Raw genomic sequence first — 14,946 nt, 5'->3', positions numbered from 1 at the left:
TTTCAAATGGGCCTTCTGGGCGCATTCAGCTACTGAACAAGGGCTAGGTGGACATCCCTAGTCTCTGGATATGCAACTGAAATGCAAACACGCCCCCCGGTATATGTACGAACCGAAACATATGAGTAGTCTTCTGGCTGCAACTTAGGAAACGTCGTTCGAGGAGCACGAGTGCAGTTAGAGTTCAAGGTGTTGTTCTTTACCTAGAGGTTGGGGACAATATCGTAGGCCCTTCTTCGGTAGTCGTGAGAATTCACGATATCATTATTTATGAGGCTTGAAGCTTTGAAGCTTGAATGTCGACTGTCCTGAGATAGTGTGAGAAGATGGGAGAGGGCCTGAGGTAATGAATGACAAATGAGCAGTCCCTGAGGCCTGAGCACGGGGACCAACACGTGGGTGAATCACAAAGGTAACAGACGTGGGATGATGGTGTAATGAAGGACTGCTGGTAGCCGTCGACCGAATCAACGGAGAACACAGGTAGGCTACCCACTACCTGCGGAGATGAGGGCGGTCACGAGAAAGGTTTGTAGACCATGCGTGTCAAATCCAACAAAAACGTAAGGTCACCTGCGCGAAGAAAAAAACTCCTGCAGAAGACGGTCGACGTGGAGAAGCCCGATACGCTCCTGGTCCGGTTTCGTTTACAGCTCCAGCGATCTGCAAGGTATCAGGCAAAGAACTTCTTGCCTGAAAGAAGCCATGCTCACCGTTCGTGACGTCAGCATGATAGTTATAACTTGTTCTCAGAATGTCCGTTAACAACGCCACAAGCTTCAACTTATGGCTTTCGATGATGGCCCCTTCCGCACAACATTTGCCGTACACGAACTGAGTTGGCCTGCTGAGTCACTGTAGTGAACCACTATGCCCGCGCTCTTGACAAGAAATCAAGATGCACTAGCTCTTCAACACCTGCAGCTGGGCTAACATGTCGGTGGTGAAACTTGAAATTCAATATTTCAAATCACCTGAAAAGATAACAATGTCAGTTTGATCAATGAGAAAAATTGAGTATGTAAAGACAAGAGGTTTGCAGAGCGCAGAGATTTGACTGGGAAGAAAGACCGGCAGTTCGTCCGTCCGTCACAGTAAGTGCCTCCTCCGACTCTTGCAATTGGTCGAGACTCGAGTCGTTTTTTGGAAACCATCGGTTCGGCCTGAATATGCTAGAGCTATGTCATCAGCGGCGCCATGACTGGATAGAACGTTGGCATTACAATGCAACGACCGCACTGATCCGACTCATACGTGGCATGTACTAATTAATCATCACGGAGAACTTGGATTGTACCTCGGGCCTCAAGCCTCAGAGCAGTATATGCAGCTTCCCGCCAGCAGGAAGAAATCGATGTAAAACCTCGTCCGTCGGCGGTTACGACGGTTCCGAGGGATCGCTTAGTCAGCGAACGTGCCAGTAACACGTGTCGTTGGGGACAAATTCATCGACAACACCCCAGGTTCTGAACTTCTGATGCTCAGACTGCTCAGCTGCAGACGATTTTCTTGGTACTTGGGCGTCTATGTTTCCTCATAGGTTAGTGTATAAGAGAAACTAGACCTTGTGTAACAAGTGAATGCAGTTATCGCTGCACTAAAGACAAAAAGGTCTGCATGGTCTCCTTTACCTCCTCAACCTATCTAATTGCTTTCGTAATTCATATAGAATCTGGTTGTGACAGAGCATACTGCAGTAGTTTTTACTACAACACGTACAAAACACGAGGAAGGAAGGTTTCGTTAGCGGTTTGTGATATTTTCTTGACTACTGGTACTAAATAAAACATCCAGCAGACTCATTCGACTGTTTTGCGCTGAAGTCCGTATTTGAAATTCGCGGGATTCTCTAAACTTTTACATAAAGTGGCAAGTGCCACTACTCCAAAGATCATCAATACGATAAGCGAAGACAGCATGGATCATCCTCAGCACTTCAATCGAGAGTACCCTCCACGTGGTCTTACTCAATGAACTTCGCTACCTTCGTGTCCATGCCGGGCTGAAGCTGAAGTTCTGGATGCACGATATCTCTGTAGGTAAGTAGTCACGAGCGGTAGGGCCACTGCGTATATCGAAATCACGACCAAGTGCCCCCCTCGGGTATTTGGTATATCTGAGTTCCGAACAGGAGTGCCTTACGTATCCGTCCTTGCGTTGCAGTCACTGGTTCCGTGTAAGAAGAGGCTATCGATAATATTGTTGAAGTTCTATTAGAAGCTGCTCGCATATATGGCAAGAAGGAGGCCCCAACAAGCACCCGTGCCCTATTTAAGGAAAACCTTCAGTTTCGAAGCCTCATCCCCCTCAGGCTCTTTACCATCCTCCTTGTAAATCCAGAAAGCTACCATGGTCGACTGGCACTCCCAAAAGACCCTAGTCGCAAACGCTGGTAAGTCAGAGAGATATCTCGTTTAGGTTTATTAGCCTTACGCGGTGTGAGTAGAGGCATTCAGCAAGTTCATGCATGTACTCTTTGGGCTCTACATGTAAGATGCGTTCATGCGAGTCAAGGATTGTCGCTGATACGGTGTAGATGGGAATTCGTCAGTTCGCTGGATTTTGACTGGCAGTTTATCTCGGGCAAGAGGCGATTCCGATGGCCTTTGGTAAGGTCCCATAATATTTGAGTGTCCCCCCTCGAACAATAAATCTGTGACAGTTATTCTACTTTTCTGGCCGTTACAGTTTACTCTTCGCGTTGATCGGAATGTAAGTCCCGTCTCTTCATTCGCTTTACGCGTTTTATTGAAGCACAATAATTAGCTCTATTGCGCTCAACGTGACAACCGAGGTTAATTGCCAGGCGTTATATACCTTCAACCAGATCTTTGGAAACTCTGCAATCGGTTTAGCTAGCATCAATCTGTCATTGCGAACGTCGGTCGCAAACATATATATTTCCGGCCTGCTGCAACTGACACATACTACAGCATGGCGGTATGGTCGCAAAACAAATATGTAGTCACCGCCCTCGTTCTGATCATTCTCGGTCATTGGTCATTCCTCCTTCATGGTACGCGCATTTTGTCCACTGAATTAGCGCATATATGCGGGTATAACAACCGATTTCATCAGGGATTTTGTTGAATGCTGCATGGGTAGATGAAGAATGTGTCATCATCTACACGGATAACCAAATTCTCGCCATTACCTTCATCTACTCCATGGCGTTTGACTTCACAGTCTTGTGCTTAACCGGCTGGAAACTCGCATTCCCGGCTAACGGTCGCTCCAAACTTATCAAGCTTATATTTGGGGACGGTCTGATCTACTTTGTTATTGCGTACGTTTGATGTGTGTTGTGTCTTCGCTTATTCAATCGTGACTACCCCAGATTCTTGGCAAACTTGATGGCGACGATCTTCATGCTCATAAACTTGAATGCAGTCCTGTCGATCATTGCAAATGTCCCTGCTGCCATCGCATCAACGGTTTGCACAAATGCAGTGTTTTAAGTGCATACTAACATGCACTTCCAGATCGTAGCATGCCGCGTCGTACGAAGGTTGACCAACTTCACCTCTCAAGGTCCAGAGGTTTTCACGTACGTTTTCAGTCCTTTTGTACGTTCCTCCACTTACCCCTTTTCTTCAAACGCAGTTCCACCCAGGGCTCGACACTCGCATTCAGGAGCAACGCTAGCGCAAATAATCGCATTTCCGTCAAGAAAGGCGACAGTGTACACGTTCAGGTAAAAGTTTGCCACAGACGCCTTCCTCTGCATTCTGAATCCCACATGTCCAGATGGACACGTTCGCTAGTCCCGATCGCTCTGTTGCCGAGTACGATGCCAGTGGCAAAATCGTAAAAGACGACGAATTCGACCCTGAGGCACAGATCATCAGCAACGAGTTCAAGCGCCCGCCCTACTAAAATGGCATCGTGTCGTCCCGTACGACCACCGCATATTTATCCAAACCATACCTCGTATCCGCATTTTCATCAAAGCAAGAAATACCGTTCATCATTGCACGTTGCACATTGCGCTTTTTTTCACAACTCTCAGTTTTGCCTTCCTTTCCAAATTCTCAGTAATCTTCCTGCCCGTTGTTCTTTAGACTCCTCTGCACATCCTTTCGGCGGCGATTCATTCCTTTTTATCTTATCTGGCGCGGTTTGCTCTGCTGCGTATCGAGCTCGTTGCCGAACTGTTCCCGCACTTCGACAACGGGTCAAGCCAGATGATTTGCTTATTGTGAAACAAGAATACAGTAGCAGTAGAAATACAGCAAGTGTACAATCAACTTTATCATTAAAAATGAAACTTAATACAGTTGATACCTCCTGTCATTGACAGGACCGCCTTGTGCATCATGAGTCTCTCCAGCCCGCGTCCTGCCGCAGCCCCTGGTATAGAGTCTCAGATGAGTCACGGTGGTGGCGGTGCAGTAAAGTACTTAGTAGTAGTAAATATACATTATACACTTCTAGCTTTAACCACAGTACAAGTGCCATTATCCTGTCGATCCTCGTCTGTCGAATCTGAATGTCAACGTGCAACAGATGGAAAATCTGATACTCTGTCACCCGAGGGCGTCTTCTAGTCAAGATCCCAATCAAGCGATAATAGTCAAATGTGAAGTTCCACAGACTATTCCCAATGACCATGTCCTGCTAGAAGTCGACCGCTTCGGTTTCTCCACGAACAACATGACATATCAAGCTTTGGGCGAGGCTTCGCACTTCAGGTCCGTCCCTTTCCGCAGTATTAGACATTTCCGAGTCGTCTAACCACTTCAGCATGCTAGGTATTTTGAATTCCACCACCCTCCAGATGCAGAAGGAGTCTCCTCAACAACTCACGGTGTGACTCCTGTGTGGGGTTTTGGTACTATCATAAAGTCCACGCACCTTAAAGTCCATACTGGAGAGCGAGTGTATGGATACTTCGCCCCAGCACGATATCTTTTACTCCCGGTAACCTCGGACGCCAACAAGTATGCTTTCTTTGTGCCGCGACCTCATCTTCCTCCAGGTGATTTGGTTCATAGATTGACGCACGAAGGCACTCACTAAATGTTATAGACCGTCGACCATACAACCAGATTACGCGGTGCGCCGAGGACCCGTTATATGATCCATCGCCAACTGCGGAAGATCTCACAATGCTCTATCGCCCTCTTTTCTGGACTTCATTTTGGTGCGAGGACTGGCTTAATTCGTCCAATTACAAGGGAGGGTCCACTCATATCCTCATATCCTCTGCCTCTTCCAAGACTGCCTTCTGCCTGGCATATCTGATCCGCAGACGTAACTCTCTGCAGGGGAGTTCGACGAGACGGGTGATTGGACTGACGTCAACGAAGAATATCGCTTTCACGAAACGGCTTGCCCTATACGACGATGCCTTTGACTACGAGTCATTTGACACGTCACTTGTCGGGGACCTCGCACGGGGACACTGGATATATGTAGACGTTACAGGTAACGATGGACTTAACGCCAGAGTGCGCGACCATTTCCGTGCGTGTGGCGACTCTGAACTCGTCACATGCATTGCGCTCGGCTTGACGAACGTGTCAGCTTCTACAACCGAACCCTCGTCTGCTGCTAGCTGGGGTTCTGATTCAGAGGCTCCGCAAGGAGGTGACCCAAAACTGGAACATTTTTTCATGCCTGAGTGGCTTTCCATCCGCAAGCAACAGCTTTCTGTTTCTGCGATCACTCAGATGCAGAAGGAAGCTTGGACCAGGCTTATGTCCGACTGTGGAACCTGGGGTGTATCACTTCGGCGGGTTTGTGGTCCTGACCAGGTGAAGGCTGCGTATGAAGAAATAGTTAAGCGTGGACTAGCGCCGGAGGAGGCATTCGTATGGAGTCTGTGGGAGACCAGGGTGTATGGCTCAACGGCGAAGTTATGATATAGTCCTTGGGCATCCGTCTCTCTTACGTTGGCTGATCAAACCAAACCTGGCTATTATCCGACCATCCTCCCGGCTTCTTAGACCACATCTTATCGTTCTCTACACTTACAACCGATACGTGTGTCTTGTCGTAGCCTTGCTTGATTGACCAACGCCATGCTAATATTGATGCACCTCTCAGATTTCAACGAGACCATTGATAGTTACAGTCAGCTATGTAACTCCTTTCAATTATGATATATTATAACCACGAGAAGATTTCAAGAACAATTACTCCAAGTTGTCACACCCTAATTATGCTGAATGTCCACGGATATCATCCTCGCAAGTCCTTGGGGCCGAACAAGATTTGAATTGTCTCCAAAAACAAATTGCTGATTGGGCTTAACTTTATTTACACCAAGCTAGTGGGCCGCGTGATACCTGCGATCGCGCGAGCGACGTGTCTTGCTCGAGTCTGGCTCAACTTAGTCACTCACATGTTCCGTGCAGCTAGAGGTGGTAGTTACGATGCACTTTTCACATGTTCATTGAAATTATTATTCAATCCGTTTTTGTTTTTGTTTTTGTTTTTTGTTTTTCTATAATGTGTACCACTGAATTGTCGTCCATCTAAGCAGCGTACATACTACATGTACAACAAAGGAGACCAGCTTTTCGTAAAACATATTAAACGAGAGTAAGACAAATATACGGGGAATTTGAGTGTTTTACAGTGACAGGGTAATTGAAGAGCCCGGCTAATCATACAAGGTAATGGAACACGAAGAGGGATTTAGGTGCCTTTCTTGATATCTCCGGTATTGGGCGTCCCCGTTGGCCTTTGGGGTACCTTTCCTGATGACCTAGTCGCTGTCATCGACTTCGGTGCCTTGGGAGAAGATTCTAGAGTCACTTGTAACATAGCCATCGACGACCTCGGGCCTTTAGGAATAGACTTAGCTCCTGCTGGCTGTGAGATGCCCTTGGAGATGGTGTCACGAGAGGAATTGGCTTTGCTTCGACCAGCTGCACTCCCGGAGGCAGTCGAAAGGGACGGAGATGGAGTAGAATTGGATGGAGGTGTTGAAAGGTTATCTATGCCGCCTAGGAGCCGGGTGAATTCGGTTGAAATGTCCTTGAAAAGATAAACCTACTGAATTTGCGCAGCAAAGACTGTGTGCTTTTTGCAGATGCTGCATCTTGTGCGTTTTGCGGCTGCTCTTCACTCACTGCCGTTGAGCGGGCCGATGACCCAGGAGGCTGCTCCTTTGCAGAGACATCACCAGGGTTGAAATTTTTGAATTCAGCATGCTTCTTGGAGCTGGTAGCCTCGCTAGATGTCGATACGGCGGGTTTCATTTGCCCATGTCTCAGAAGTCGGGCTCGAGGTTTCGCACCAAGCGTGCTTTCTGCTGCGAGCTCAGTCTCTGAGGCAACGCTACCTGATCTGCGATATGCGCCACCGTCGCCGGCTCCCACAGAAGGGGCTTCGTTTGAAGTCGCGCTCTGGGATGTGCGTACATTTGGCGAGCTAGCCATAGCTTTCGATGGCGTCGCACCGCCCGAGGAGACTGAAGTACTTGCTTGCGCAGGATTTTTTCGAAATTTGAAGTTGAAGGCAGGCTTTGCAATGACTGGTGAAGATGTCACAGATCTCGATTCCAAGGGAGTTGAAACCGGCGAGCTGGATGCAGCAGGCGCGGCTTTCTCAACGGAGCTAGCGGATGAGTCAAGAAAGAGTTTGGGCCGCTTTGTGATTGGTGTGGAAGAATCGTTCGTGTCTGCAGTACGCTTGAGACTGGTCTTCTCTGCAGGGGAGTCGACTGTCTGGATAGTATTAACACCTAAAGGCGTTTTGTTCGATCCAGTACGGAGAGATTTTTGCTTCGCTAATAAACGTAATACGTAACTAAAAATGCGATGATGGTTCGATAGTCACTCACTATTAGACCCCTGCGAGACAATTGGTGTCGGTCCTGAGATGATTTCCACGTCAGTCGATGACGCTGAGTCAATCTCCATCGGGCGAGCGGCGGAGAAACCCGGTGCAGTGCTTGAGGACTTGGACTTCAGCTTCCCAATTTTTTTAGGGCCAGTGATTTGTTTAGACCGTTGATCGGCTTATCATCAAAGTTAGTAAAGGACGCTAAAACATAAGAGGTATTCATACAGACCTATCGACGCGGCTACGGGGCGCACCTCAGGCGCTCTGAACTGGATCTGGTCATGAGGGCTCGATGATTTCGATGGACTAGTTTTCTTCTCCTCGGAACTTCCACCTGCTTTATTCTTTCGTGCACACTCCTTCGTTAATTTGCGACTTGAAGATACTGCGAGTGTCTCCTGCAACTCTTCCATTTGTGCATCGCGAGACTTGACTAAAGCAACGGCTTCATCTCTCTCCTGGATCGACTTCGCGTAGTGTGCCCGGAGTGAGGCCAGTTCCTTCTCAAGCTCATCTATTCGTAATACCTTGGTCATTATGACGTCCTCTGAGGCACTAGTTTCCAGTCGTTTCTGCAAATCATCTATCTGTTCCTTTTGGCTAGAGCTTGCTCTGGGTGTACAGTCATTCACGGTGTCACATGTTTGAACGGTTACATACTCTTTGTATTTCTGCCGTTCAGCGACCAGGAGCTGCTTCTGGGAGTCACGCTCCTCGGTGACTGCATCGTATTTACCTTCCCATTCATTTACAGTGGCCGTAAGCTGTATGAGCCGGCTCTGTAGGTCACGGATTTGCATAGATTTGGTTTCAATAGAGTCCCCCAGTGCTATCCGAACCTTCTCAGCGTTCGCCTCGGCTTGACGTTGTTGATCTTGTAAGAGCTGGTCGAACGTGCTGGTAGAAACCTCCGTTAGTAGGATGATTCAGGTTGAAAACAGGAGGCAAATATACGATTTGAGAGCGACTGCACTAGCTGCCGAGGTGCTCCTCATCTCTTCACGTGCAATGGCAGCCTCCGCTTCGGCCTTGATTGCGTCATCTCGCTCTACTTTCAACCATTGTATCTCATTTTCCAATTTCGCAAGTTTAGTTTTCCACTGGCCAAGCAACTCCGCGTTGTCCTTCTTTAAGCTTTCAAACTCGTTTCGATCGTGGCACAGCATACGGAGGTCGCTCTGGAGCTGATTGCGTTGGGAGTCAAGATCTTTGCAGCTGTTTTGGGCGGCAGTCAAGGTATCGCTGAGGTAACTGACGTGTTCTCTAATAGATGAGATAAATTTTGATGGCGAGCCGAGGTGCTGGGTATGGGAAGGGGAAGAACCCGGCTTGTCGTCTGGGACACTGGAGGAATCGGGGAGTGGTGTATCTGAGCTATGGATTTGGGATGGGATGAGTTCGAGCCATGGCGTACCCAAGATTATCTTCGGCGTGTTGGATGCTACAGAGTCATCTCGACTAACAGTAATTCCAACTTGCTGAAGCGCATCCTGGACCGCCATGAGGTGGCTGCGAGCTTCATCTGCTGCTTTTTCAGCTTCAGAAGCGGTATTATGCGCCACAGTTGCGTCTGCTCTAGCTTGCAAAGCGATATTCTGTACTTCAGTGGCCCCCTTGGTATATCTGGCCAGTTCGGTTGAGAGGTACACAACTTTGTCCTCAGCATCACGTCGCTTGATTGATTCTTCCAGAATCACTTTCGAATACGATGCGCGATACTCGCTATGTTGTTGCTGAATGTGTGCCATCTCTCGCTGGCCGACCTCGAAAACCTGTTGTCTTTCAGTCTTAATGAGATCTAGAATCAAATTTGCGCCATTATGTATAGAACCAGACATCGGCCCCATGCCTATAGTAGTTTGGTTGCTATTCGAAGTGGCAGTCAATGGACTCGGAGGGGACCGTGTATGAGATTGAGGATAAATGAAAGTGCCATTTGATGTTATATCTTCATTAAGTGTAGCAGATGAAGATTGTTGTAATTGCATATCTGTTGTGACGGGTAGAACGGAGGTAACTTGCGGAGTGGCCATGCCTGCAAGCTGAATGGATCGCTTGAAGCGCAAGTTGCAAATCAATTTCAAGTTAGTTTGTTTGTTTGGATCTAAAGCCTTTGCCAAACAACAGTTTCCAACAGCAACCCAACCATTACACTTGCTTGTCAGTGTGGTAATCTACATGCATGCAAACAGACACATACCACAACCGCCGCACAGTGCTGGGGAACCTTACAAAGGAACGTCAACTGCCTCTTCACTTTGTGATCTTCAGTTGACACTTACTTCCACAGGGTTGCGACCTCGGATCGACCCAAGTCAGATGCCATCTCCGATAGACATGATAGAATCGGACAAGGAGAAATGGGAAGGAAATTCATTCATGACGTTACCCGGGAACAATCCACCACTATCAACATCCGACTTCACAGCGTTTGACCAAGGTAAGCCTTATTTCCTCCCAGGAATGTAACGTTCGGGCTAGGTGCTATGTGTGGTGGGACGTAGACAACACCTTTTCACGCAATTGTATGCCATGCTGGTCTCACCGCAGACATTTGGCAATTTGTTACCTCGGCTTCGAATCTTGCTCCGAGGTCATTGAGCGAATCTTCTGTTACAGGAAACTCGAGCCCAAAACACGTGAGAGTATCAACGTGGAACCTTCCAAGCTCCTCTCATCTGGCAAAAGAGTGCGATATTCCCCTTACGGCAGTGTTTCAGCCATTTGCAGATCTTGATCCCCGCGAAGAGCCTATCCCAGTCGTGGACTGCGGTGATTCAGGTCCCCCTCGGTGCAAGGAGTGCAGAGGGTACATTAACCCATGGTGTGCATGGACTGCCGGCGGATGGAAATGGAAATGTAATCTTTGCGGTCACGAAACTCAAGGTATGGCATGGTGCGACTCTTAAAGTGACTGGTATCTTAGTTTTGGTTTCCAGTGTTGCCGGATTATTTTTGCAATTTGGACGCAAATCTTATGCGAATAGATCTTCCAAATCGCCCTGAATTGAACAAGGGAACTGTTGACTTCGTGGTCTCAGGAAACGAATACTGGGCGCCTCCACCTCTGCCGAAGATGAATTCATCGTATTTCTCTATCGACCCTCCTTCCTCTCAAGCACGCGAGCCCAAATCCCTGAACTATTTTTTTGTGTTTGACGTCTCGCTGGAAGCCATACGATCGGGCTTTCTTAAGGCTGCTTGTGATGTTCTGCGAGATATGCTCTACGGCGGTACCTCCCTTGACGGAACTTTGTCAGAGCCGTCCTTCCCAAAAGGTTCTCAGCTTGCGATTCTGACATATGACACCTCTCTACACTTCTATGATCTGTCTGTAAGCGTACAGCTCGCATCATTGCGTCAAGTTGATATAGACAAATTCTAGCCAGCCTCGTCATTGGCAAGCATGATTGTGGTTTCCGACTTAGAGGAAGTATTTATTCCTTTGCGTGAGGGCTTGTTTGTAGATCCCTGGAAATCCAGGTCAGGAACGTTTATTACCTTAATTTTCAAGTCACTCTCATTCCCTTCTCAAGAACCGCCATCGAAGGTCTACTTAAGGCATTACCAGAACGTTATCTAGATACCGTCATTGATAATGCAGCGCTTGGGGGAGCGCTACTTGCTGGGCTAGCTTCGCTCGTACGTCCCAGTTAATAATCACGTGATCTAGCTAAAGCATGCTCGTGCAGGCAGGCCGAGGGGGTCACATCATTGCTTTCCAGAGTGTCTTACCTGCAATTGGACCCGGTGCTCTTGAACCACTACATGATCAGACGTCATTATATGGCACGGAAAAAGAGCGAACTATGTTCCTCCCTCGTCATCAGACATGGAGAGACATTGCTGAGGAGTGCTCAGAGGAGGGTATTGGCGTCAGTATGTTCCTTGGGATGAGCAAACCTATCGATATTGGATCTATCGGCACGTCTTTCTTTTTCCTGCTGCCAGTGCTCTCATTGCTAAGCATCTTCACAGGCATTGTATCCTCTACCACTGGCGGCGAACTGTTTTTCCATCCTAGGTTTAATCCTGCACGAGATCAACACGTTTTGACTTCCCAACTACGGCGTTTACTAACTCGCACGACAGTATACAATTGCTTATTGCGCGTGCGATGTTCCAATGGTAAGTCTTTATTGATCAATATCTTCCCCGAAGAAGTCACGAAGTTGTGCAGGCCTGCGAATATCAACTTATTATGGAAATTTCCATGAGCGTTCCGTATCGGACTTGGACATTGGAATTCTTGACTCCGACAAAGCTATATCCGTGCATATCGAGCACTCACGGAAGTTGGATGCTCGAGAGTATGCATTCTTGCAGTGCGCTGTGCTCCATACGACACCAGACGGTCAACGCCGTGTCCGAACATGTAACCTTGCCCTGGAAGTGGCAGACTTGGCCGCCAACGTTTTTAGGTATGCTGATATGGATGCCGTAGTGTGTCATCTGGCAAGGGAATGTCCGATTTTACCTTCTTTTTGCCACCTTTAATTTTCCTCACATTCATTCCAGCGATGTCAAAATTGACTTCACGACGAATGGCTCACATTCGAGAAGAGTTGACTGATAGATGTTCGTCGATATTACTCGGCTATCGGCGGAATTGTGCGGCTGCTACCGCTGTCTCTCAGGCGAGTCCGCTAGATATCATCTCCGTCCCTTTCATTAACAAGCTTCGCAGCTAATTATACCTGAAGCATTTCGAGCTCTGCCTGTATACACCCTAGCGATCATGAAGTGCAAACCCCTCAAAGGTGTGATATTGTGATTCGGTCATTTCTTGCTTTCATCGATCAACATACTTTCGCAGGTCGTAATGTGTCTGCGGACGTGCGCAACTATCATGCTCAGAGGATCCTATCTATGAGCGTGCGCGCAACAATGCAGCATCTCTATCCCCGCCTTCTTGCGCTTCACGACTTGGCAGACGACACAGCGCTTCCAGACCCCACGACAGGTCAGATGTCTTTTCCGTCACTGATGCGGGACAGCCACACCTACATGGAAGCACACGGCGTCTATCTAATAGGTTTGTGCCGCACTTCTTTCGGTATAACTTCCTTACCTATGTCCTTCCATCAGATAACGAAGATCTCATGATATTTTGGGTCGGCTCCAGTGTGTCTCCGCAATTACTTCTTGACCTATTTGGTGTCGACGACCTCCTAACTCTGGATCCGAATATCGTTAGTGCCCAGATTGACCAAAATGTCCTTTCTTTGATCTTCGTTATTACAGATCCAGCTCCCAGTTCTTCACACTCGATTGTCTGCTCAGGTTAGAAATATACTCACGCATCGCTACGCTCAGCGAGGTCGCACTCCGAAAATGCTTCTCGTTCGCCAAAATATGGATGGGACGGAAATTGAGTTTAGTGACATGCTTGTCGAAGACCAAAATAATGCTGCCATGTCATATTTGGACTGTGAGTTTCATGTGTGAGCTGCTTGTCGTACCTTGCTGACTGGCAACTTAGTTTTGTGTTTGATTCATAAGCAGATTAATGCTGTGGTATTGTACATCATCTTCTCCTTCTTTCCTCTAGACTTACTTTCTTTCTATAGCTCACAAACGGCGAGCAGTTATCTGGAGGGCCAAGCCTGCGAGGATCTCCATGGTAACACCACGCCGTATCACTAGCACTCCCGCAAACACTTGGCATCATCTTACATTCCCGCGATTTTATATAGTTAAATTAACTGTTTCTTCTATGCTTCGCTTCGATTCTCCTATCAGCCTATGTATGCTTAAATGTTCTTGAAGTAGCGTTTCAGCATGTGACAGGCGAGCTCCCATGATTCCCATGTGGTGCTGGCTACACGCAGCCTAATTCATCGGTCAGTCCAGCTGCTTGTGCACATGGGCAAGTGAGGCTTATTCTGAAGGGGCTGATAAGTAAAGCAGTGTCAGAACGTGTTGATGAACGTATTTATGGCGTAGTTGCGCGGCATGGTGGCTGCCCATTTAAATGGAGATGTGATTCAAGAAAGCTGCCAGGCTGAGTGAGATGCCGGTTGTTGATTGCGGACTCAATAAATCTCCACGAGACAGAAATCCATTTGTTCCAGATCTTTGGCATGTTCTGTCCATGTGACATCTCTAACGGCATGCAAGGCCGACTCCCACCTCTGAGATCGTACAACTCTCAAGTACCAACATGTACTACGTTGTGCGCGAGAAAGCGACCACCTGTTGGGCACCAAGCCGAATCCGGAGTCGTATAATCGATGTGGATGTCTTGCCGTACTGTGAGTGAGTCTTATCTGGAATCTGATGGATCAAAATTAAAATTTCGTTTCATCTAGCCAGATATCATGCATCGTCGTTCATTGCATCTCGCCAGTTCGGGAAAGCCCGGTTACGACAATCAGCTTTATCAGTTCACCGTCAATACGATCGGTCCCAGTGAGCTCATGCGAGCAGGGCCGCAATCTCAGTAATCTCTCGTTGGCGATTCTTCTTTTTAATGCATTCTGAGAGGCAGAATACAGGTTCCATAGATCTACGCAGCACCTTGCAAGGTTAAATTTATTGCGTGACAGGTATTACAATGAACCACCGAATGAGTATGTGATGTTTGTCCTCCAGAGTCCAGATTACTGAAATCCGGCGGAACTCAGCACCATCATGTGCAAAATAAGTTTTTCCTGAAAAATGTTCAGACGATCAGCGATGTTCTGATATTCAATTTCTGCTAGCCAGGATAACGGTGATCCGTGCTGCTAATAATAGAGTAGTGCCGAAACTTCGAAGGACATGGCTTACTATATAGCTACGTCCTAGTGCCACCAAGATGAGTGCCATCATGAATCATGTGGACAATAAGTAATAACTTAATGGGCGCTTGTCAAGCTGATGCGGCAATGATACGTATATTGTGGCTCACTAATCAGATAACTTCTCACCCGTCGCATACCCTGAGTTGTGATTATATATATCCCATCGAGATCACCGACGACTTGTTGGGTGCACAAGAATAACGGCACATCCGGTGGGCCGCTTTCATTCCCTTCGTACACGTGAGGTGAATGTGGCTATTAAATCATGTTGCTAATAATCGGAAGACAAGGCATTGATCGATATCGCCGTCAAGCACATGAACACGACAAGATGATATGCATGGGTTAGGGGCAACCAGTGGCTGAG

The 14,946-nt window shown here is 47.6% G+C and overlaps 4 protein-coding genes across 4 annotated transcripts; 3 read left to right on the top strand and 1 right to left on the bottom strand.

The window, feature by feature from the left end:
• Nucleotides 1-2,349: 2,349 nt before the first annotated feature.
• On the top strand, nucleotides 2,350-3,876 carry HD556DRAFT_1429812 (uncharacterized protein; the record flags this gene model as incomplete). Its single annotated transcript, XM_041304852.1, has 11 exons — nucleotides 2,350-2,392; nucleotides 2,447-2,489; nucleotides 2,537-2,609; nucleotides 2,663-2,712; nucleotides 2,767-2,880; nucleotides 2,934-3,016; nucleotides 3,079-3,286; nucleotides 3,338-3,434; nucleotides 3,483-3,547; nucleotides 3,604-3,694; nucleotides 3,748-3,876. The coding sequence occupies 11 exons, from the start codon at nucleotides 2,350-2,352 to the stop codon at nucleotides 3,874-3,876; spliced, it is 996 nt and encodes a 331-aa protein (XP_041165442.1).
• A 440-nt stretch (nucleotides 3,877-4,316) lies between these two features.
• Nucleotides 4,317-5,864, top strand: HD556DRAFT_1438294 (uncharacterized protein; the record flags this gene model as incomplete). Its single annotated transcript, XM_041305829.1, has 4 exons — nucleotides 4,317-4,391; nucleotides 4,447-4,691; nucleotides 4,752-4,978; nucleotides 5,029-5,864. 4 exons carry the CDS (start codon nucleotides 4,317-4,319, stop codon nucleotides 5,862-5,864), a joined length of 1,383 nt encoding a protein of 460 aa, XP_041165441.1.
• A 553-nt stretch (nucleotides 5,865-6,417) lies between these two features.
• Nucleotides 6,418-9,916, bottom strand: HD556DRAFT_1336119 (uncharacterized protein). The gene is made up of 6 exons (XM_041301902.1): nucleotides 8,749-9,916; nucleotides 8,455-8,691; nucleotides 8,024-8,406; nucleotides 7,793-7,969; nucleotides 7,004-7,738; nucleotides 6,418-6,953 (listed from the first exon to the last, which is right to left on the bottom strand). The coding sequence occupies exons 1-6, from the start codon at nucleotides 9,825-9,827 to the stop codon at nucleotides 6,643-6,645; spliced, it is 2,922 nt and encodes a 973-aa protein (XP_041165440.1). The 5' UTR covers nucleotides 9,828-9,916; the 3' UTR covers nucleotides 6,418-6,642.
• A 56-nt stretch (nucleotides 9,917-9,972) lies between these two features.
• Nucleotides 9,973-13,421, top strand: HD556DRAFT_1228440 (uncharacterized protein; the record flags this gene model as incomplete). Its single annotated transcript, XM_041297222.1, has 15 exons — nucleotides 9,973-10,234; nucleotides 10,414-10,680; nucleotides 10,734-11,128; nucleotides 11,180-11,277; nucleotides 11,331-11,436; nucleotides 11,487-11,722; nucleotides 11,762-11,922; nucleotides 11,975-12,259; nucleotides 12,313-12,435; nucleotides 12,474-12,554; nucleotides 12,611-12,829; nucleotides 12,883-12,986; nucleotides 13,039-13,225; nucleotides 13,277-13,311; nucleotides 13,365-13,421. 15 exons carry the CDS (start codon nucleotides 9,973-9,975, stop codon nucleotides 13,419-13,421), a joined length of 2,616 nt encoding a protein of 871 aa, XP_041165439.1.
• Nucleotides 13,422-14,946: the final 1,525 nt, after the last annotated feature.

Source organism: Suillus plorans (genome assembly GCF_016647745.1).
Source record: "Suillus plorans strain S12 chromosome Unknown HD556scaffold_6, whole genome shotgun sequence".
Taxonomy (NCBI): Eukaryota; Fungi; Basidiomycota; class Agaricomycetes; order Boletales; family Suillaceae; genus Suillus; species Suillus plorans.
Note: the sequence above shows the minus strand (reverse complement) of the source record. Positions and strands in the feature narration are given on the sequence as shown.